We start from the raw sequence: 16,821 nt of genomic DNA on the forward strand, positions 1-16,821 counted from the left end.
TTGCATTGATTGGCTTTTCTGAAACAAGACTAAGTCAATCTCCTTTTCTGCTGGTCTCCAGGTGATGCCCCAAACTGTACCTCTTTCCCCAACCACTTACTGGGCTCAACTGTGCTCATTTTACATGGAACAGACCACCTTGCTTTTCTCTCAAATATGTCTTTCCTCCTTAGTCCCCTGTCTACATGCAACTTTTACCCATCCCTGTATCCCTGGGATAGAATTCACCACACAGCATGATCTGTTTGGGAGTGATCACCCACAAGGCAGTTATGTGGTAGTTGTGTTTACCTAGGGTTTTTTTATTTGTTTGTTTGTTTTGTTGTTGTTGTTTTTGAGGAGGGGTTAGTCACCATAACTCTAGAGGAACCTAAAATCCAGACTTGGATTTGTGGTGCATCTTCTAAAACATTTTGCCAAAGCCCTCATCAACTCACAGCTTGTATGATCTTGTCTTGTTGACTTTCCTTGGGAAAAAAAACGTATTTTAGCTAACTATAGCTCCAGAGGAAGAAAGATGTTTACCCAAGTTGATCTCACGTTATCCATGGTCCTGTTACTATTCAGTAAGCAAGCTGCTCTAGTCTTAAAACTGTGTGTGTTATTGGGATCATTAAACTAGGAGAATCACTCGAAATGACTCCGTGGGAGGATACCAGAGTGTCTCTAGGAACTCAAGCCCAAGAAGCAGAGCTGGTCCTTACCAGAAATTGACAAGCCATATTGAATGGTAGCTGTGTCTGTTCGTGGATGTATGCATTCACTTCCTTTCTTCTGACCATATAGTCTCTCATTTCAGCTTCTCTTTACATAGCTTCTTTATTTATTAACAAATATTTGGGTGTCTGCTGTGGACCACTGTTCACAGCAGTGGACAAAATTAAAGTTCCTGCTAACACGGTGCTTATATTTAAATGATAAATAGAGACAACAGACATAAATATGTCAGGAAATATATCAGGTGCTGAGGGTTCTGTGAAGAAAAATCAACAAGGGTGATGTTGGAAGGTGGCCAGGGAAGTCCTCTCTGAAGAGATGAGTATAAATTGAGACCTGAGGGGCAGCTATGGACTGAGATACAGATGGCCATTCAGTAAGTCCCTACTGAACTGAAGCCATCTACCAGGCACCACTGGGAAAGGGGGCTATGGTGTTTTGGTGTCAGAGTGTAATTTGGGACCAAGGCTGAGGCGCAAGTTGAAGTGAAATTGGAGAGGATTATTTATCAGCCGTAGGATGGGAACACACACCATGTTTGAGCCTGGACTGGCTTCATTGACACACATGTGTTTATGACTCTCTTTCAGTTTTCCCTGTATTTTCTCTGCCAAGGTCTCTGCCAAGGCTCTCCCACAGCACCTCCCCAAAATGGCAGACTCGGCTTTCATGCTGATAAGACTTTAAGAGTCCTCGGTCTCTTATTGCCCCAGCCCCAGGCTTCCCAAAGTAGTGATCTGATCAGCCAGGCTCAGCATTTGGGTAGGAGCCTCTGGACCAGACAAGGGAAACCCAGGGCTGAAAGAGACACAGGCCCACACATGACACTTTTGGGGAAAGATGGCAACAAAATAGGATGATGGGATGTGTGTGTGGACACAGCAAAAATTGATGCTGAAGACAGAGGCAGAGATCAGGCTATAAAGAGCCCTAAATGCATCAGTGAGGGGACTTGCATTTTCTCTGAAATCAATGGTATGTGGGGGGCGCCTCTTGAAAGATTTTAATCAGGGCATAATCCCACTGGAAGATACAGTAGCTGCTTCAGGGAATGAGAAACATCAAAGCTGTCTACACATCCTTCTAGCCAAGGTCTATGCAAGGCCGGACAGCATGTCAGGCTTTTGAATGAAAATGATTGAAATTTTATTTATTTTGTCACCGTTTATATTTCCAGGCATCAGTCTTCACATTAAAAATTTGTGCTGAATTATAAGAATAATAAGAATAAGTGTTGGAACTCTCAGAGAAAAGACAGTCAACACAGATTTCCAGGGAGAATTGTTCAATTGTTCATGTTGATTACTTACAAATGGGAATAGCTCCAGGTTCATGATGCTGATTTCGTTACATGGCTTTCTCTGAACTGCGGTTCAGATAAGTGAATAAATACTTGGTTTAACCTTTCTCTGGGAACGACAAAAGTCTGAACTAATAGAAGGCAGAGGAGCAGAGCAACGGTGAGGAAGAAAAGTTTGGCAAGTTAGGAAGAGATTAAGTACATATATTTCAACAGTGTCCAAGGGCATGATTAATTTATTATCCTTTCAGATAGCAGAAGGCACATGGAAACCTTCAAATTGTGCCATTACTATGACAAATCTCAGAGGGTGTGAGAAGTTAAATATGTTCCTGCCAGGAGTTTGATGTACAGAGGGAACGGGTGACCCATTGGATACATATAAATCTTGGAATCAAGACTTTGAAGTCCCCAAACCTGGCTCTGCCACTGATGTAAGTTTGAGATGAACATTTCTGGCCGGTCTTAATGGAGTGGCCATGTCACAGGGAGTCCAGACTGGGAGTCCTTCCGTCAGCACTAGGTACGATGCCTTGTTGATTCTACTCCTGTGGGTGCTCCTACTCCACTCAGCACATGCCTGTCAGTTGACTGTGTAGAGTATGGGTTAAGGCTGTGTGTTCTGGATGATTTGGTTCAAATCTAAAGTCTTTATCTGGGTGACTTTGGCAAGGTTTGTAGGACTCAGTTTCCCTGTAAAATGGAGATCATTATCAATACCTACCCCCACAGAATTGTTGCAAGGATTTTAATGAATGAATGTATGTAAAATGCTTAGAATGGTGTGTGGCACAGAGTTAGTGTTCAATAAATCGTAGCCTCTGTCATTGTCATCGTCATCATCATCAATAGTCATAAAAAACAATTGTCTTAAATTGTTGAGCATGTTTATGAACCTAAGCATTTCGTATGTCTCAAATCATTTGCTTACCATAAGCCTTTTAACATAGGCATTATGTCCCATTTGGGAGAGGACAGGAATGAGGCTCAGAGTGGCCACACAACTCCCCGTAAGTCCACATTGTTTGTGAGCTCTGAACTGGGACACACACATTTCTTTACCTGTCTCCAAACCCTGTTCTCCTAAACACTCTGTGTATTGATCGGGATAGGTGAGGCTCTGCTGCAGTGACAAGCAACCTCAAATTTCCATTGACCAGAGAAGCAAAGTTTCATTAAGCTCCATGTTCGTTGAGTGTTAGGTAGGGAGTGTGCTCCTTACTGACCCTGGGACCCAGGTCAATGAAGTCACCACCATTTGGAACATTGCTGGTCACCATGAGGAAGGCAAAAGTTCTTAAAGCTTTTGGCCATAATTAGCTGAAGTGACACATGTCACTTTCATTCACACTTCTTTAGCCAAAGCAAGTCAGATGGCCACAACCAACTTCAAGTGGCCAGGGAGGTACACTCCTGGGTACCCAGAAGGAGAGGAGCTAGAGTATATTGGGGCAGCCTCAGTGACTACTCCCTAAAGCCATAAATCTGCTCCATGGATAGAAGAGACAGCAGGTATAGAAGATCTAGAGTTTTCACCAGAGATTTCAGGAGCCATCTTGATTTACTATAAACCAAGAGGCAAAGCCAAGGAAGATGTTTTGAAGGGATCCAAAGAGCAGGAGAGTGAAACTCACAGCATATGTTAAGAAACAAGAAATGCAGGAAGTGACACATAAGGATCTCCAGTTATTCACCTGGACAATAAAGGGATGCAAAAGCGTGGTACTAACTGGCAATCAAGGGACTTTGGGCCCATACAAGTAAAGCATAGTGAATGAGTGACCCAAAAGTGACTTCTTCTTTCTCTGATCTGCTGTAGTGTCTTTCAGCACACCTCCCATGTTGCCTGATACAGAGTTCGTGGAGTGTATTAAACTGTGAGTCCTTGAGGGCTGTGAGTACTCTAGAAGTCAGACTGGTCCATAAATATTTTGAGTGGAAGAAAAGAAAGTGAAGAGAGACAATATGTTACAGGAAATTGTGCCCAAGGATGAAAACATCTTACTGAAAGTCATAATAGAGAAACTTCCCGTTAGGCTGAGTGAACGTTGGTATAGTTTGATATATATTATTAAACATAGAACTGGGCTCCTGCAGTGAGAACAACCTTGTTGCAGTTACATATTTGAACATGTGGAGGGCTGGTGTGCTTCTGGAAGGACAGCCATGAAAGGGTCACTCATATATGCCATGGGACCCTAGATTTCCTCAGCCAGGGGTAGGGATACTTTTGGCAGCACTTCCCTTCTCTCCCTTGCTGTGTCTTAATATCATAACCATCTCCTTGAGGGCAAATGCAAGTAGTGACTGCCCATGAAGGCTTTCTGGACACTTCATCATATTCCACGCTTTCTCTGTAATTTTGGCACTCACCTAAGACTTGCTTACGCACTATCTCGTGTTGCATTCCAGGTGCTCCACAGACTGAGAGCACCGTGAGGATGTGATCACTGCATCTCACACCCAGTCCCAAGCTCAGCATGCCATCTGTACTCAGAGGTGCCTGACAGTCTTGTCCCCTTAGGGGAATGTCAAGATACATCCATTCATTTGGCAAATGTTTAAACAATCACTTTGTGCTGGGAACTGGGTTTTGCTCCATGGTACAACTGTGAATATGACCAGACATGGCCACTGCTCCCAGGAGCTTGTAGTCTAATCAGCTAAATGGGCATGAGATCACAAAAGTTATATATTAATAAAATTTCAGCAGTTAATTGTTGTGAGGGAGAGTTAGAAAGTTCCAAAAGTCTATGCTAGAGGAATTTGACTTTGAGGGGATCCATGGTTTGTTCCAATCTGGAGACTGAGAATGGTGTTGTCTCCTCTAGTGCCCACAATTCACAAGGGGGATTGACCTGGACTGTGCATCCAAACCATAGTAGGCAAAATTCATACAAGGAGGACTGGGTAAAAATCAGTCACACTCAGATCAAAATACGTCTTTCAGAATGTGATAAATCTGGAAGGCAATGCAAGCAAGGACAGAGAGGGTCTGAATAATTCAATCAATAAATACTACTAAACATAGATAAATGTGGACCTATGTGCCCTACAAAGAGAGAATACTAATTCTTTTTTTTTTATTGTGAGTAAAATATACCCAGCAATAGCATCAAGTACATTCACATTGTTGTGCAACTGTCACCTCATCCATCTCCAGAACTTCTTCCTCCTCTTCAAACCCATTAAATCCCATCCCTATCGAACAATAACCCCCCACTCTCTGTCCCTGGCAACCTCTATTCTACTTTCTGTATCTATTAATTTTACAACTCTAGGTGCCCCATTTAAGTGGAATCATATAATATGTGTCCTTCTGTGACTGGCTTATTTTAGTGTGATGTCCTCAAAGTTCATCCATGTTGTAGCACGTATCACAAATCTCCTTCCTTGTTATGGCTGAACACGACCCCCTTACATGTACACCAGTTTTGCTTATCCACTCATCTGTTGCTGGGCATTTGAGTTGCTTCCACGTCTTGGCTGCTGTGGACAATGCTGCAGGATACTCATTCTTTCTGTGTGTCCACGGATCAAGTGGTAAAGACGATATTGTAGCTGGCCAAAAATAAGTTTAAAAAAAAAGCCTCTCGAAAGTAGAAATTTTATAAGCCACATTAACATGTTATAAATTGAAAATGAATCATTAAAACTACTTTAAACACTTGGAAATTAAGACATGCTCTCCTTAAAAAAATAAAATCCTGCAGCCCAGAGAAAATAATCAAAAAATGATGAACTATCAGAAAATAATGCCAAGAAAACACCCAAAATGAACATTAAATCTTATGGAACTCTGCTGAAGCTATGCTTTGGCATAATCTGATGTGTCTTCCATAAAAGAAGAAGGGAAACAGAGCTGGCACAAGGACTGCTAATAGATGAAGGTCATGTATGGTCGACTCAGATATCCGCTCAGTTGCTTGTGTTGCTGGAGTTGGATTTTCCTTCCCAAGTGTTCCGTCCTGCCCTTAACCTTGGCACGTCCAGTGGGTTGATGGAAACCATGTGAAATCAGTGATGGACACAGCCAGCTCCAGCAAGTGTGAGCACTGCGGTGGGTGTCAGCTAAAGTCCTCAGTGAATTGCCAGGATATTGACTCAGTGCTTCTTCACCCGGGTGTGGGGCCCTTGGAACTGGGTTTTCCTTAGTTCCCCATGTTAATTTATAACCTAGAGGCTTAAAGTGGTTGAGCAGCCTGAGAGTGAGAGAAGGGCATGGTATTAAAGCGGCCCAAACTGCTGAGTGGCTAAGTGTCTTCAAGTTCAAAGGCATGTCAAGGACTAAACCACAGCTGAGAATTAATTAATGCTTACAGATCACCTTAGAGAACCACCCTAATGATAAACACAAATGCCTTTTAGCAACTACAGGTGACGGCCACAGTATTTTTTTTCTATTTAACATGAAGTAGAAAACATTTTCTAAATTAGCTTATTCATGAAGCTCTAATAATTCCTTTTAAATGTTTAAAAAGTTACTGTTTTTTTACCATATATGTAATCTAGGCTCATTTTATGAAACCGAAAATATTGTAAAGGTGAAGAACATATTGCCCTGACCTTTCTCCCCCAAAGGCCAATACTGTTCGTGTGTGATTTATTTTCTTTGCTGACTGGGAGGGAAGGTCTAATTATCTTCTTGTTTTGCATCCTTCTGATAATACTGCATATAGATAGTTTGCTCTTCTCTGAAAATGTGTCTCCTGATTTTCTGCTTAGGGGAGAATGAGCAGCATCAATTTAGTTAGGTATGACAGGGAAGGGTGCTAGGTGATTGTCTAGAAGCTGCCTTGCATAGCAGACTCAATGTTTACTCAATCAGACGGTCTCCACTTAAAGGCACCCTTGGAAACTATAAGGATGAAGAGGACACAAAGTCCCTGTCAAGTCCTAGGCATTGCCACTGCCTGGGAAGTTCACTAAGGGGAATTGTAAACAGAGAAACGAAAAAGCACCGACGTCGCACAGGTAAAGTGGCTGCATTTTCAAAAAAGGTTTGTACAACAGATCTTATTTTTATTTTTAATTTGTGAGTTTATGAAGCATTTTACAATCATCTAAAAACAGGCAAATAAAGTTGCACTTTCTCACTCAGAGTGTTAGTCAAGGGTCTTCTATGTTCTAAGCCTATGAAATGTGAAAGAGAATAAGAAATAAATGGCCCGAGGGACAGTTGCCACTACCCACAAAGAGGCCAGCTGCTCTCCTTGCTTTCATAGGCCTTGCTGGGAGGAGGGCAGAGCCCAGCGGAGGTGCGAGGTGCAGTGGATGCAGAGTGGGGCAGGAGGGGGGGGTAAGGGGAAGCCCCAGTGTGGGGGTGATCTCTGGCATCCAGTCCAGGAAGACGAGGAAGGGTCCCCAGCAGACTGGGTGGGGGTCGGAAGTCCAGCTGACACAGGTCCAGAGAAAGTGAGCAAAGCTTGGAAGGTCTGTAGCCCAAGGTCGGTTGTGGAAAAGGTCAGGGTCAGAGGAGTACTTGGAAACCCATCAAGCAGGGGCTGGGATGGGAAGTTTTAACCTGGGTACTGCCCTGGTCAGATTTGGGTTCACATTTTAGAATGACCTTTCTGGTTGCAGTTAGGACAGGAGATGGGAAAAGAGGGAAACTGGAAACATGGAGGCCAGTTAAGAAACTATTACGATATACATTTACTGATTCATAACAGAATATTTATTGAAAACCTGTGTGACATACATTGTTCTAGACCCTGAGGGCAAAGCAGGCAAAAATCTCCAGTTGAGATCTGAGTTAAGGCACAGAGACAGAGGCTGGCAGAGGGTAGGACTGTCTCTTACAGCAACGATGACAGACAGAACTTAGTGACTATGTCATTTTGATATATCAGATACATTTTCCATAGTAGGAAAAAAGCAACTGATGTCAATGCCATTAAAGAAAAGTCTGAACCTGCAGGGAAGCACCAGGATGTGGTGTGATTAGAAGCCACACTCACTAAGGCAGTGGGGAGCCCTGGGTTAGATTTTGGATCAGAAAAATGATAGCCATAGAATAAGTGGTGAAATCAGAATACATAAATCCTAAAGCTTAGTTAATAGTCAGATATCCGTGTTAATTTCTCAGCTGTGACCAATGTTACACAGTTAGGTAAGATATTAACATTAGGGGAAATTGGACAGAAGGTCTATGAGAACTCTGCACTGTCTTTGCAATATTTCTGTAAATCTAAAATTACGCCCCCTACAAAGTTCATAAATACATGCACACGTTTACACATATGCCTGAAACACATTGAGTAGAAAAAGTGCGTAATAATCCATATATAAAGATCCTATTATGTAGAAACATTGAAAATTGCTATATAGGCTGTGAGTCCATAGGCATGTATGTAAATTCATAAAAAAAAAAAAAAAAAAAACCCTTAAAAACTGCAGTCCGCAAGCCCCAGACCATGGGCTGGTACTGGTCCATGGCCTGTTGGGCACCGGGCCATGGATCTCTGCTGCCCCCCAACCTCCGTCAGTGGAAAAAGGGCGGGTGCAGCTTCATCTGTATTTACAGCCTCTCCCCACTGCGCTGGCATCACTGCCTGAGCTTCCCCCACCCCCAACCTGTGGAAAAATTGTCTTCCATGAAACCAGTCCCTGGTGCCAAAAAGGCTGGGCACCACTGCTTAAAAACACATACAAGGTGGCCTCATCGGTTACTTGCAGCAGAGAACACAGGTGGGAACAGGGCTTCGTAGGGGAAACCAAAAGCGACATTGGCCTTGTCCACATTGTGTCACAATCTGCCAAAAGCATACAGCAAGTACACCCTTCGAAACTCAGATCGAGCCCTCACTACCTGCTCCAGGCCTCAGTGTTTCCTGCCCCTCCCTGGTTGCAGGACTCTGGTCCCGGCTGTGCAATGCCACCCCCACAGCCAGCCAGGAAGTCTCTTTACCCAGGTGTGCAGCAAGACTCCCCCGTGCTGTTTACATCCCTTCCAGAGTGTTAGCAGCTGGGGTCCAAGTTCTTTCTCCTCATTAGCTATTTTTTCCATTCCAACTCAGAGGACAAGAAAAAAAAAAAAAATCCCACTGTGAAAACGAAGTGTTGGAATGCAAAGAATAATAGGAAGACTAGCTAATTGTGAAGCCCTGCTACGCAGTATAATGGGTGTTAACAGCTGCTGCGGGGAGGAGAAGCTCCTAGCAGGGTTTGTTCTGGCCAGAGGAGTGCACTGGATTTCTTCTGTTTGATCACATAAAACAACAACAACGAAAGGACTGCAGGTTTGGCGGCTGAAGTTGCAGAGTAGCATCTGGACAATTTTCAGGAGTTTAACATAGTATAATAAAAGTCTCCTGGAAACCCACTTAATTTGTATGGAATTTTTTGATGTGTGGCTAAGGACACCCTTGGGCTTATAGCCATGGCGTACGTAGCTGCTGTCTCCCAGCTCAGCAAGGTTGGAGTGTGTTGGGGTCCCTCTGGAAACCCAACCAGGGACCAAGAAGCCAGAGAGGTGGTGGGTGATTCAGGCGCCTTGAGCTTCCTCCTGGATCTAAATTGAGCCAAGACACCTAGCTTCTTCCTGAAGAGCAACCCCGCACTCTCACACTTTCCTCTCCAAGGTTCCTCCAAGCCCTGGGGTGCCTGTGACACATGTAGAGATGTTGGTCTAGCACCTCTAAGAGATACCTACTCTCCTTTACTGAGATCCTAGAAACAGGTTTTTAGAAGAGTTCCTGTTAGTGTTACATGTTTAAAATAGGTTTAGAAAGAAGGGAGCAAACAGACCCGGCCTATTTTTAGCAGAAGGCTCCAAACAGTAGTGGTAGACACCAGCCTCAGTCCCCCTGAAGAGGGATGGTACTGAAATCTGTCCAAGGCAGTTGTCCTCAAACTCAGGTGTGCTTAAGAGTCACCTAGAGGACTTCTTGAAGCTCAGGCCGCCAGGCCTCACCGGCTGTGTTTCTGATTCAAGAGCCTGGGGTGCAGGCTGGAAATTTGCATTTCTAAGGAGTTCCCAGGGGTGCAGACACTCTTCCAGGGAAGCACTTGAGATCAATCGGTCCAGAGGGAATGAGGCCCCTCAATTCCCTGTGCTGGTGCCCCCACAAGGCTCATCCTTCTGGAGTGTGTTGTCCGAGGACCAGGAGGCAGGTTCAACAAATATATCAAAAGATACACCCTTAAGAACACAAAAATATTGAGAGAGAAAGAAAGAAAGACATAGAGACTGTGCAGTGTTGAGCAGAGGCCCTCACAATGGGGACTTGCTCCTTCCCTGGGGAATAAGTCATTTCAATCCAGCAGCAAGTGCTAATTCGACGGGGTCCTCTCTCCAAGACCCCAGACCCTGCTTCTGTAAGTTCAAGTGTCCCAAGCTCTCCGAGACAGCAGGAGGAAATGACCCAGATCCAGCCTTGGCAGCAGAAGGGAAAGTCCCCCTTGGGGAAATTCTGAGTCCAGAATTCAGCTCCCTGTGCTGGGCACCAGACAGAGAAATGAGAGAGTGGGGATATTTGCCCCAAGGGGCATACCCCCAACTGTGTTTCTTCCAGAAGGTCTGGGTGTTGTGTTCCCAACTTTTTCAGGAGCAGGGAAGGTTTAAGAGAGGGGAACAAAGGGCACAGAAGACTTCTCCTGGCGGGTCCTCCCCAGCAGGGTCTGTGTCTGGCAGACACATGGGGTCGGATGTCCTTTCCTGGGAAGCATAGTTTCTCCATAGCTCTTGTAGGATTCCCATGTTTTTCCCATTAGAATGCATTCTAGGTTAATAGGACCTCTTGGGGAGGACCTGCCCATGGCAGGTGTGCCTAGGAGAAGGGGAATCCACATTTGGGTGGAGGTGGTGAGGCGTCGGGAGCAGCAGTAACCATGGCAACAACAGAGAAGAGCCGAGTGGGCCCAGGGCCCCTTCCCACCCAGGGAATCTGCTTCCGGAGCATTTCTCTTCAGGGAGGTTTGCGAGTTTTGTTTTTAAAGAGGAAATCTCTTCCTTCAGAAAAGGACTTTTTTTACAGGATGGCTAAGATGCTTTTTATGCCTGCAGGCGTCAGCCTTACCCATTAACAAACAGTATGATTTTGCTGTGGTTATTACTACTAGCATTGCAATTGTTAGCTGTGATTGACCGAGCCTCTTCTCTCTGCCAGGAGCTGCACTGTGTCTACACTATCTCATGAAACCCTCGGTAACCCTAGGAAATAAGTGGCGTTACCCCATTTTAATTATGAGGCCATCGAGAGCCCAAGAGGCAAAGGACCATGTTCAAAGTCACACAGCTGATCACTGGCAGGGCTGGGATTGCAACATATGTCTGTCTGGACAGTGATGTTCTTCACTAAGCAGATACTGGTGTCTGCTGCTGCTGTGTGCCAGGCACTGTGCCAGGCGCTGGGACCCTGCGGTGAGCCCAGTAAGCTGTGGCTCTTGACTTCATGGGACTCCCAAGCAGGCGGGGGAGGGGTCAGGGGAAGAACGTCAGTTGGATTAAATCAAGTCAAGCAGTGATTAAAAATTCTTATCACATACCTTATTTTTAATCTTCCTTTATATCCAAGTTTCTGTTAATCTTAAAAATGCAAACATAGGTAATTGGTGTTTTATCAAAACGTTCAATGTATTTTAATAAAGACTACTTTTTAATCAGAAAAAAAGCCTGTATTGCCATATGGAACTGTGCCTTGCTGGGCCGCCACTGGTCCTGCCACGTGAACCCTGTCATGAAGTTCATGCTGCCTTAGGTACCACTGCCACCTGGTGTCAGACATCGGAATTGCAGGCTTGGTGGCTGCAGAAATGACCTCTGGGGGATGCTGATACATCTAGAAGGCAGATTTCCTGTCCTATCCGCCTGAACTCCCCAGGCACTGTTGAGTATGTTTCAATAGATGCCTGCCCATTTGTAAGTTGGTTGCAGCTGGATCTGTATCCAGCTTTCTTTTATATGTATATCCTGAATATCTATTGTGTTTATGACCTTTAAATTGTTTTGCTACAATCCAACTAACCTTTGAAGGTTCTGATGATAAAGTGACCTTCCATGTAGATGAATATTTGAGGATAAATTCTAGAACCACTTATGCAAATAATAGTTCTCTCTTTAGTTGCAACTTTCAAATGCCACCAAAAGACCTCCCATAATTTGACCCCTAACTATAATACTTCTTAGCCCATCCTCCATATAAACCATGGTAATGACTCACCATTTCTGGAATTTTCTAGGCTATCCCTCTCCTGCCTGCTGCCTTTGTCTATGTTGTTCCCTCTACCTGGAACTACCCTCCTCCACTTTACCTTCTGAATTTATTCTTCAAATGTCAAATCAAGGTTGACAATCTGTAGAAAACTTCCTTAAATAAAATTCAGAAATGAGAGTGCCATATTGCAGTATCTCTAGAGAAATGGAAGATGTGGTTCTGAACACATCTTTTTCTCTTCAACAGCTTTACCCGTGGCCACCTTGCTTAATCTCTCTGTGTCTCAGTGGTTTCATCCATTAAATAGGAATAATGTCCCTTGTCCTCAGCACTGTTTGAGGTTAAAGTATACATGTATATATATATATATATTTTTTTTTTTTTTCTCAGCACCATGCTTTGTACCTAGTTGAATTTATGGGGTAGGTGGCGTTGTTGATGACTGGATACATATAAATATCTAGAACATCCATCAATGCTTGTCCAGGATAGGACTGTCGAATACATTGTTTCCATTGCCTATTTGGTCTTGCCTGCGGAGAAAGTAAAACAAAATTCTACGTCCTGGAGTTAAAAATAATATAAATGCCCAACTTTAAAGTCATTGCTCTCCTTGGTCCATCACTACAGATCACCTGAGTGCTGAGAAGCTTCCCCAGCCGACAGCTGCCAAGGTTTGGATATTAGGATAAAACGTATTAAATGATGATGCTATTTTTGGCAATGCTGCTTTAGTCAAATCTTTGCAGGCACCTTTGTGTTGGCACCTGTGATTAGTAGATTGGTCACTGAGTTATGTTTTTAATGTGCTTTCTCTGTGTTTTCCAGACAGTTTTAAATGTCACTCTGTTTCTCTGACCAGGTAGTCGATAGTGACAGACCAGAAGGGTCCAAGTTCCGGCTCACTGGAAAGGGAGTGGATCAAGAGCCTAAAGGAATTTTCAGAATCAATGAGAACACGGGTAGCGTCTCGGTGACACGGTCCTTGGATAGAGAAATGATCGCTACTTATCAAGTGAGTGCCCCTCACCTCCCCACCCGGCATGTATTTCAAAGATTGTTTTCTTCCCACTGAGCTCATTATTTCTGTGCCTCACCAAACCCAGAAGTGTGTGGCTTTAGGGTGTTTCCGTGGGAGCTGAAGTGGAGTTGAACCCCAGCAGGGTCACAGGGGGGTCTCTGTCTCATCAATGGAGCCCTCCAGGCCTACATCAGACTTTGGGTGCTGGAGACCAAGAAGGGAGACCCGGGGGCATCTTAGAGGAGGTCAGAGCCTCCTCTGTGAAGCCCCCAGGGTCAACTTTGGCTTTCCAGAGATCACTTGATGATCTAGAGCTGTAGAAGGTGTAAAACCTTGCACCAGACAATTATATGCTTTTAGAAATCTATTCTAAGGAAATAGGGAGGAATTTAGTTTGATTTTTGTTCAATCACACTATAGCAAGACATAGTCCTTAAAATGGAGACAATTGTTAAATATTCAGCAATAGACGAGTGTTTAAATTATGGCACATTTTGCAAAGCAATTTTCTATAGCCGTTTAAAATTCTTTTGAAGAAGTTTCAGTTATATGGGAAGGATTGAAAGTGTAGAATAGAAATGGAACCCACAAATACATACAGTATCCTCGTTACAGATTATTTGCACACATGATGTGTATGTTTGAGAAAAATGATAGAAGAAAAAACAAAGTGTTAATGGTTGCGCTTTGGATATTTGGTTATTGTTTTCTTTGGTTTTCTTACATGCTGAACTGCATGGCTGCGAGTTTCTGGAGAGGAGAAGGTGCTATAAAGGCATTGGAAGCGTAAAGTGCTAGACAGACAAATGTCGTGTGGTAGCAGGATGGTGGGTGGGGGAGTCCCCACCTCTAGCGGATCCCATGCTGAGCAATGTGCTCAAGGGTCCTGGTCCCGGGAAGATGAGGGTGTCTTCCAGACTTCCCCCTTGGAAGCCTTGCCAAAGGCTGTTCTGAGCATCTATCTACAGGGGCATCGCCTGTCAGTGAGCACTGAAGAGGGAGCTGTGGGTCCTCTCAGTGTGTACCCAAGGGGGAATCTGGTGGTTGTAGAGACTGAACATCGGCACCCTAAGAAATTTCCAGTCCCAGACAGCCTTGAGAGCAACCAGAGGTGACTTGGCAGCTATGAATGTCCAGCCGCTGTAGGAAAAACCAGGAGCAGACCATGAGTAGGTGCCCTCTTCTCTCTCCATGCCTGTCTTGGGACTATCCATTAAATTTCAAACACGAGGAACTAAGGAAGAATACAATAAATTTTGTAATTTCATAGCATAGTGATTAAGAGCTCTGGGGGTCAGACAAATGCCATTCAAGTCTCAGCACTGCTGCTTCCTGAGCTGTGTGATCTTGGGCAACTCTCTTACCCTCCCTGATCTCGTGATTCTTGTGCATAAAGTGTAGCTAGTACCAGCACCTCTAAGGATCATAGATGATGAAATTACTAGATAATTAGCTAGTAAAGTAGAGCTTGGTCTGTAGCTTGGAGCTTCTCATACTTTTTCCTAACATGAGGTCATATTATAGCAAAGCAGTTAAAAGCATGGATTCTACGTGCAGCCACATTGGCTCTCCTCAAATCATGGCTACCATATACTAGCTGTGGGAACTTGGCAGCGTGTCTGACTCAACTTCCTAACCTGGAAAATGGGAATGATAATAATGATAATAATGACATTATAGGATTTCATGAGAATTAAATGAATTATATATGTCAAGAATTTAGAGCGTGCCAGAAACATATTGAGCACTGTATAATCTTACCACACGAGTGAGAGAGATTAATAATGGTAAAGTCAGCCAAAGGCAAATGAAAACTCAAAGCACTGTGAGATGGGCCCGACCTGCTCATCTCACGCATGAACTTTCCTTGAATCATCTTGAGTTTTTCTGAGAGTTTCATAATCTACTTCATAGTATATCGATTGTTTGATCAATTCATTCATTCATTCTGCACATGCTCTGTAGGGTGAGGGGCCTCTCCAAGGGGGTGGGGAATGGGGTGGAAACAGGACATACCAGGTTCCCAGCTTTCACGTATCTAGGGTTTGTTTCAAAATAAACTGATTGAAATTCCTCATTATTGTGTGTAGGTGACATGCCAGAGATTTGTGCCTTGTTGGTCATATAGCTCGGTTTACTCCTGGCACAGGGCCACACACGCCCATCGGAAAGGCTGCTGGTGCTTGGTGGGGAAGCAGTTTCTTACACAAGTACTGAGGCTACAGCGGCCAAACTGTGCCCTGGCCCCGAGTCACTCCTCACGTGCCTCATGAGGGTCAGTTTCTAATGTCATTTCCCTCTATGCCTCATGCCCTTCCGTTCTGTCATGACCCTGTTTTCTTCAAGTCCTTGCTGAGGAAGGTCCCTGAGCACTCTGTCCTTTGTTCTCCTATTCTTAGACTCGGTGAGAACTGGGTTACTGCCTTGTTGGTACACTTTGGGCACATGAATGTTGCAATTCCAGTCCATTTCAAGCACCTATTTAGAAATGATTTACTGTCTGGTAGGACAGTTAGGTCCCTTGTATTCATGGCAGTCAGTACTGTTGGTAGCAAACCTGCTTCTTCAAAGAGCAGAATCCTAGGTCTCCAAATCTCCACATTTAGCTTCTACTCTTATACGTTTAAAAAGCTGAGTGTGTGGGTGAATGTATTGCTATCATAATTGCTCCAATGTTGTTGTTTATTTTAACGTTAAATGCTACTCACATGCAAGTGCATGCTAATGGGTTAACATTTCCCAAATCCGACAGGAAAGCGTTTTGATCTACGCCTCAGGGATTTGTATGATAAGAAATAAACTGGGATACATTTGTCCTTGGGCCCCTGAATATGTGTCATCATTGAAGCTCCTGTTTATTGAACGCTCCATGGCAGATATTGTGCTAAACGCTTTGTATACATTCTCTATTTAATCCATTTCACACAAGAGACTTAAGAAGTAGGTGTTAACGCCATTTTATAGATAAGCAAATGGCTGTTAACAACTTTGCAAGGTCTCACAGCTGGTGGGTATTGGATTTGGGATCCATACCCAGCTCCAAAGCCCCGTATTTCCAGTCACTAAGAAACACTTCTTCCTATTTTACCCTCCACTCTATTTTGATACATAATCTGCAAATTCCTTAGCCCCTTTCCTAGGAACTCCGATTATTGGGCCTGGGAAGGGGGTTTGATTGGCCAGATGATCTATTACCTTTTAAATGCCCTCTCTTCCCACGACCCGTGGCCACCTTGCCACTCCTCCCTGCCCCAGCCCCCAAAAGGGCTTCCCAAGCTTCTAACCTGAAGTGGCACCTGGCAAAATAATTTATCTCTTGAAGTATTAGAAGCTGACATATTAATGCAAAGCCTCCTGAAATATTACTCATTATTATGCATTTTGCCAGCATTTGAGTGATTTGTGAACTCTTCATTGGAATAAAGTACTGTAAATGATTCATGAATGACCAAGTTTATGAAATTCTATAAAAATATTAGCAGGAGGTAATGATTCCCTCACGCTGTGAGTATGATCTGCCGGCTGCAAGTTTGTCGATCCGGGATGACAGCAGGGGAGAGGGAGGCAGAGTCTGTTAGGCAGGTTTGGGGGGCGGGTGCAGATGAGGGATTTGGGCCATGCTCTTC

The 16,821-nt window shown here is 44.0% G+C and overlaps 1 protein-coding gene across 2 annotated transcripts in view; it reads left to right on the plus strand.

The window, feature by feature from the left end:
* CDH13 (cadherin 13) overlaps positions 1–16,821 on the plus strand; it is a 986,514-nt gene that overhangs the window by 493,908 nt on the left and 475,785 nt on the right. For both annotated transcript variants that reach the window (XM_069497958.1, XM_069497959.1), the window contains one exon: positions 13,037–13,189. In XM_069497958.1, the coding sequence (XP_069354059.1) occupies positions 13,037–13,189 (153 nt within the window). The remainder of the gene's footprint in view (positions 1–13,036; positions 13,190–16,821) is intronic.

This window comes from Eulemur rufifrons, chromosome 23 (genome assembly GCF_041146395.1).
Source record: "Eulemur rufifrons isolate Redbay chromosome 23, OSU_ERuf_1, whole genome shotgun sequence".
Taxonomy (NCBI): domain Eukaryota; kingdom Metazoa; phylum Chordata; class Mammalia; order Primates; family Lemuridae; genus Eulemur; species Eulemur rufifrons.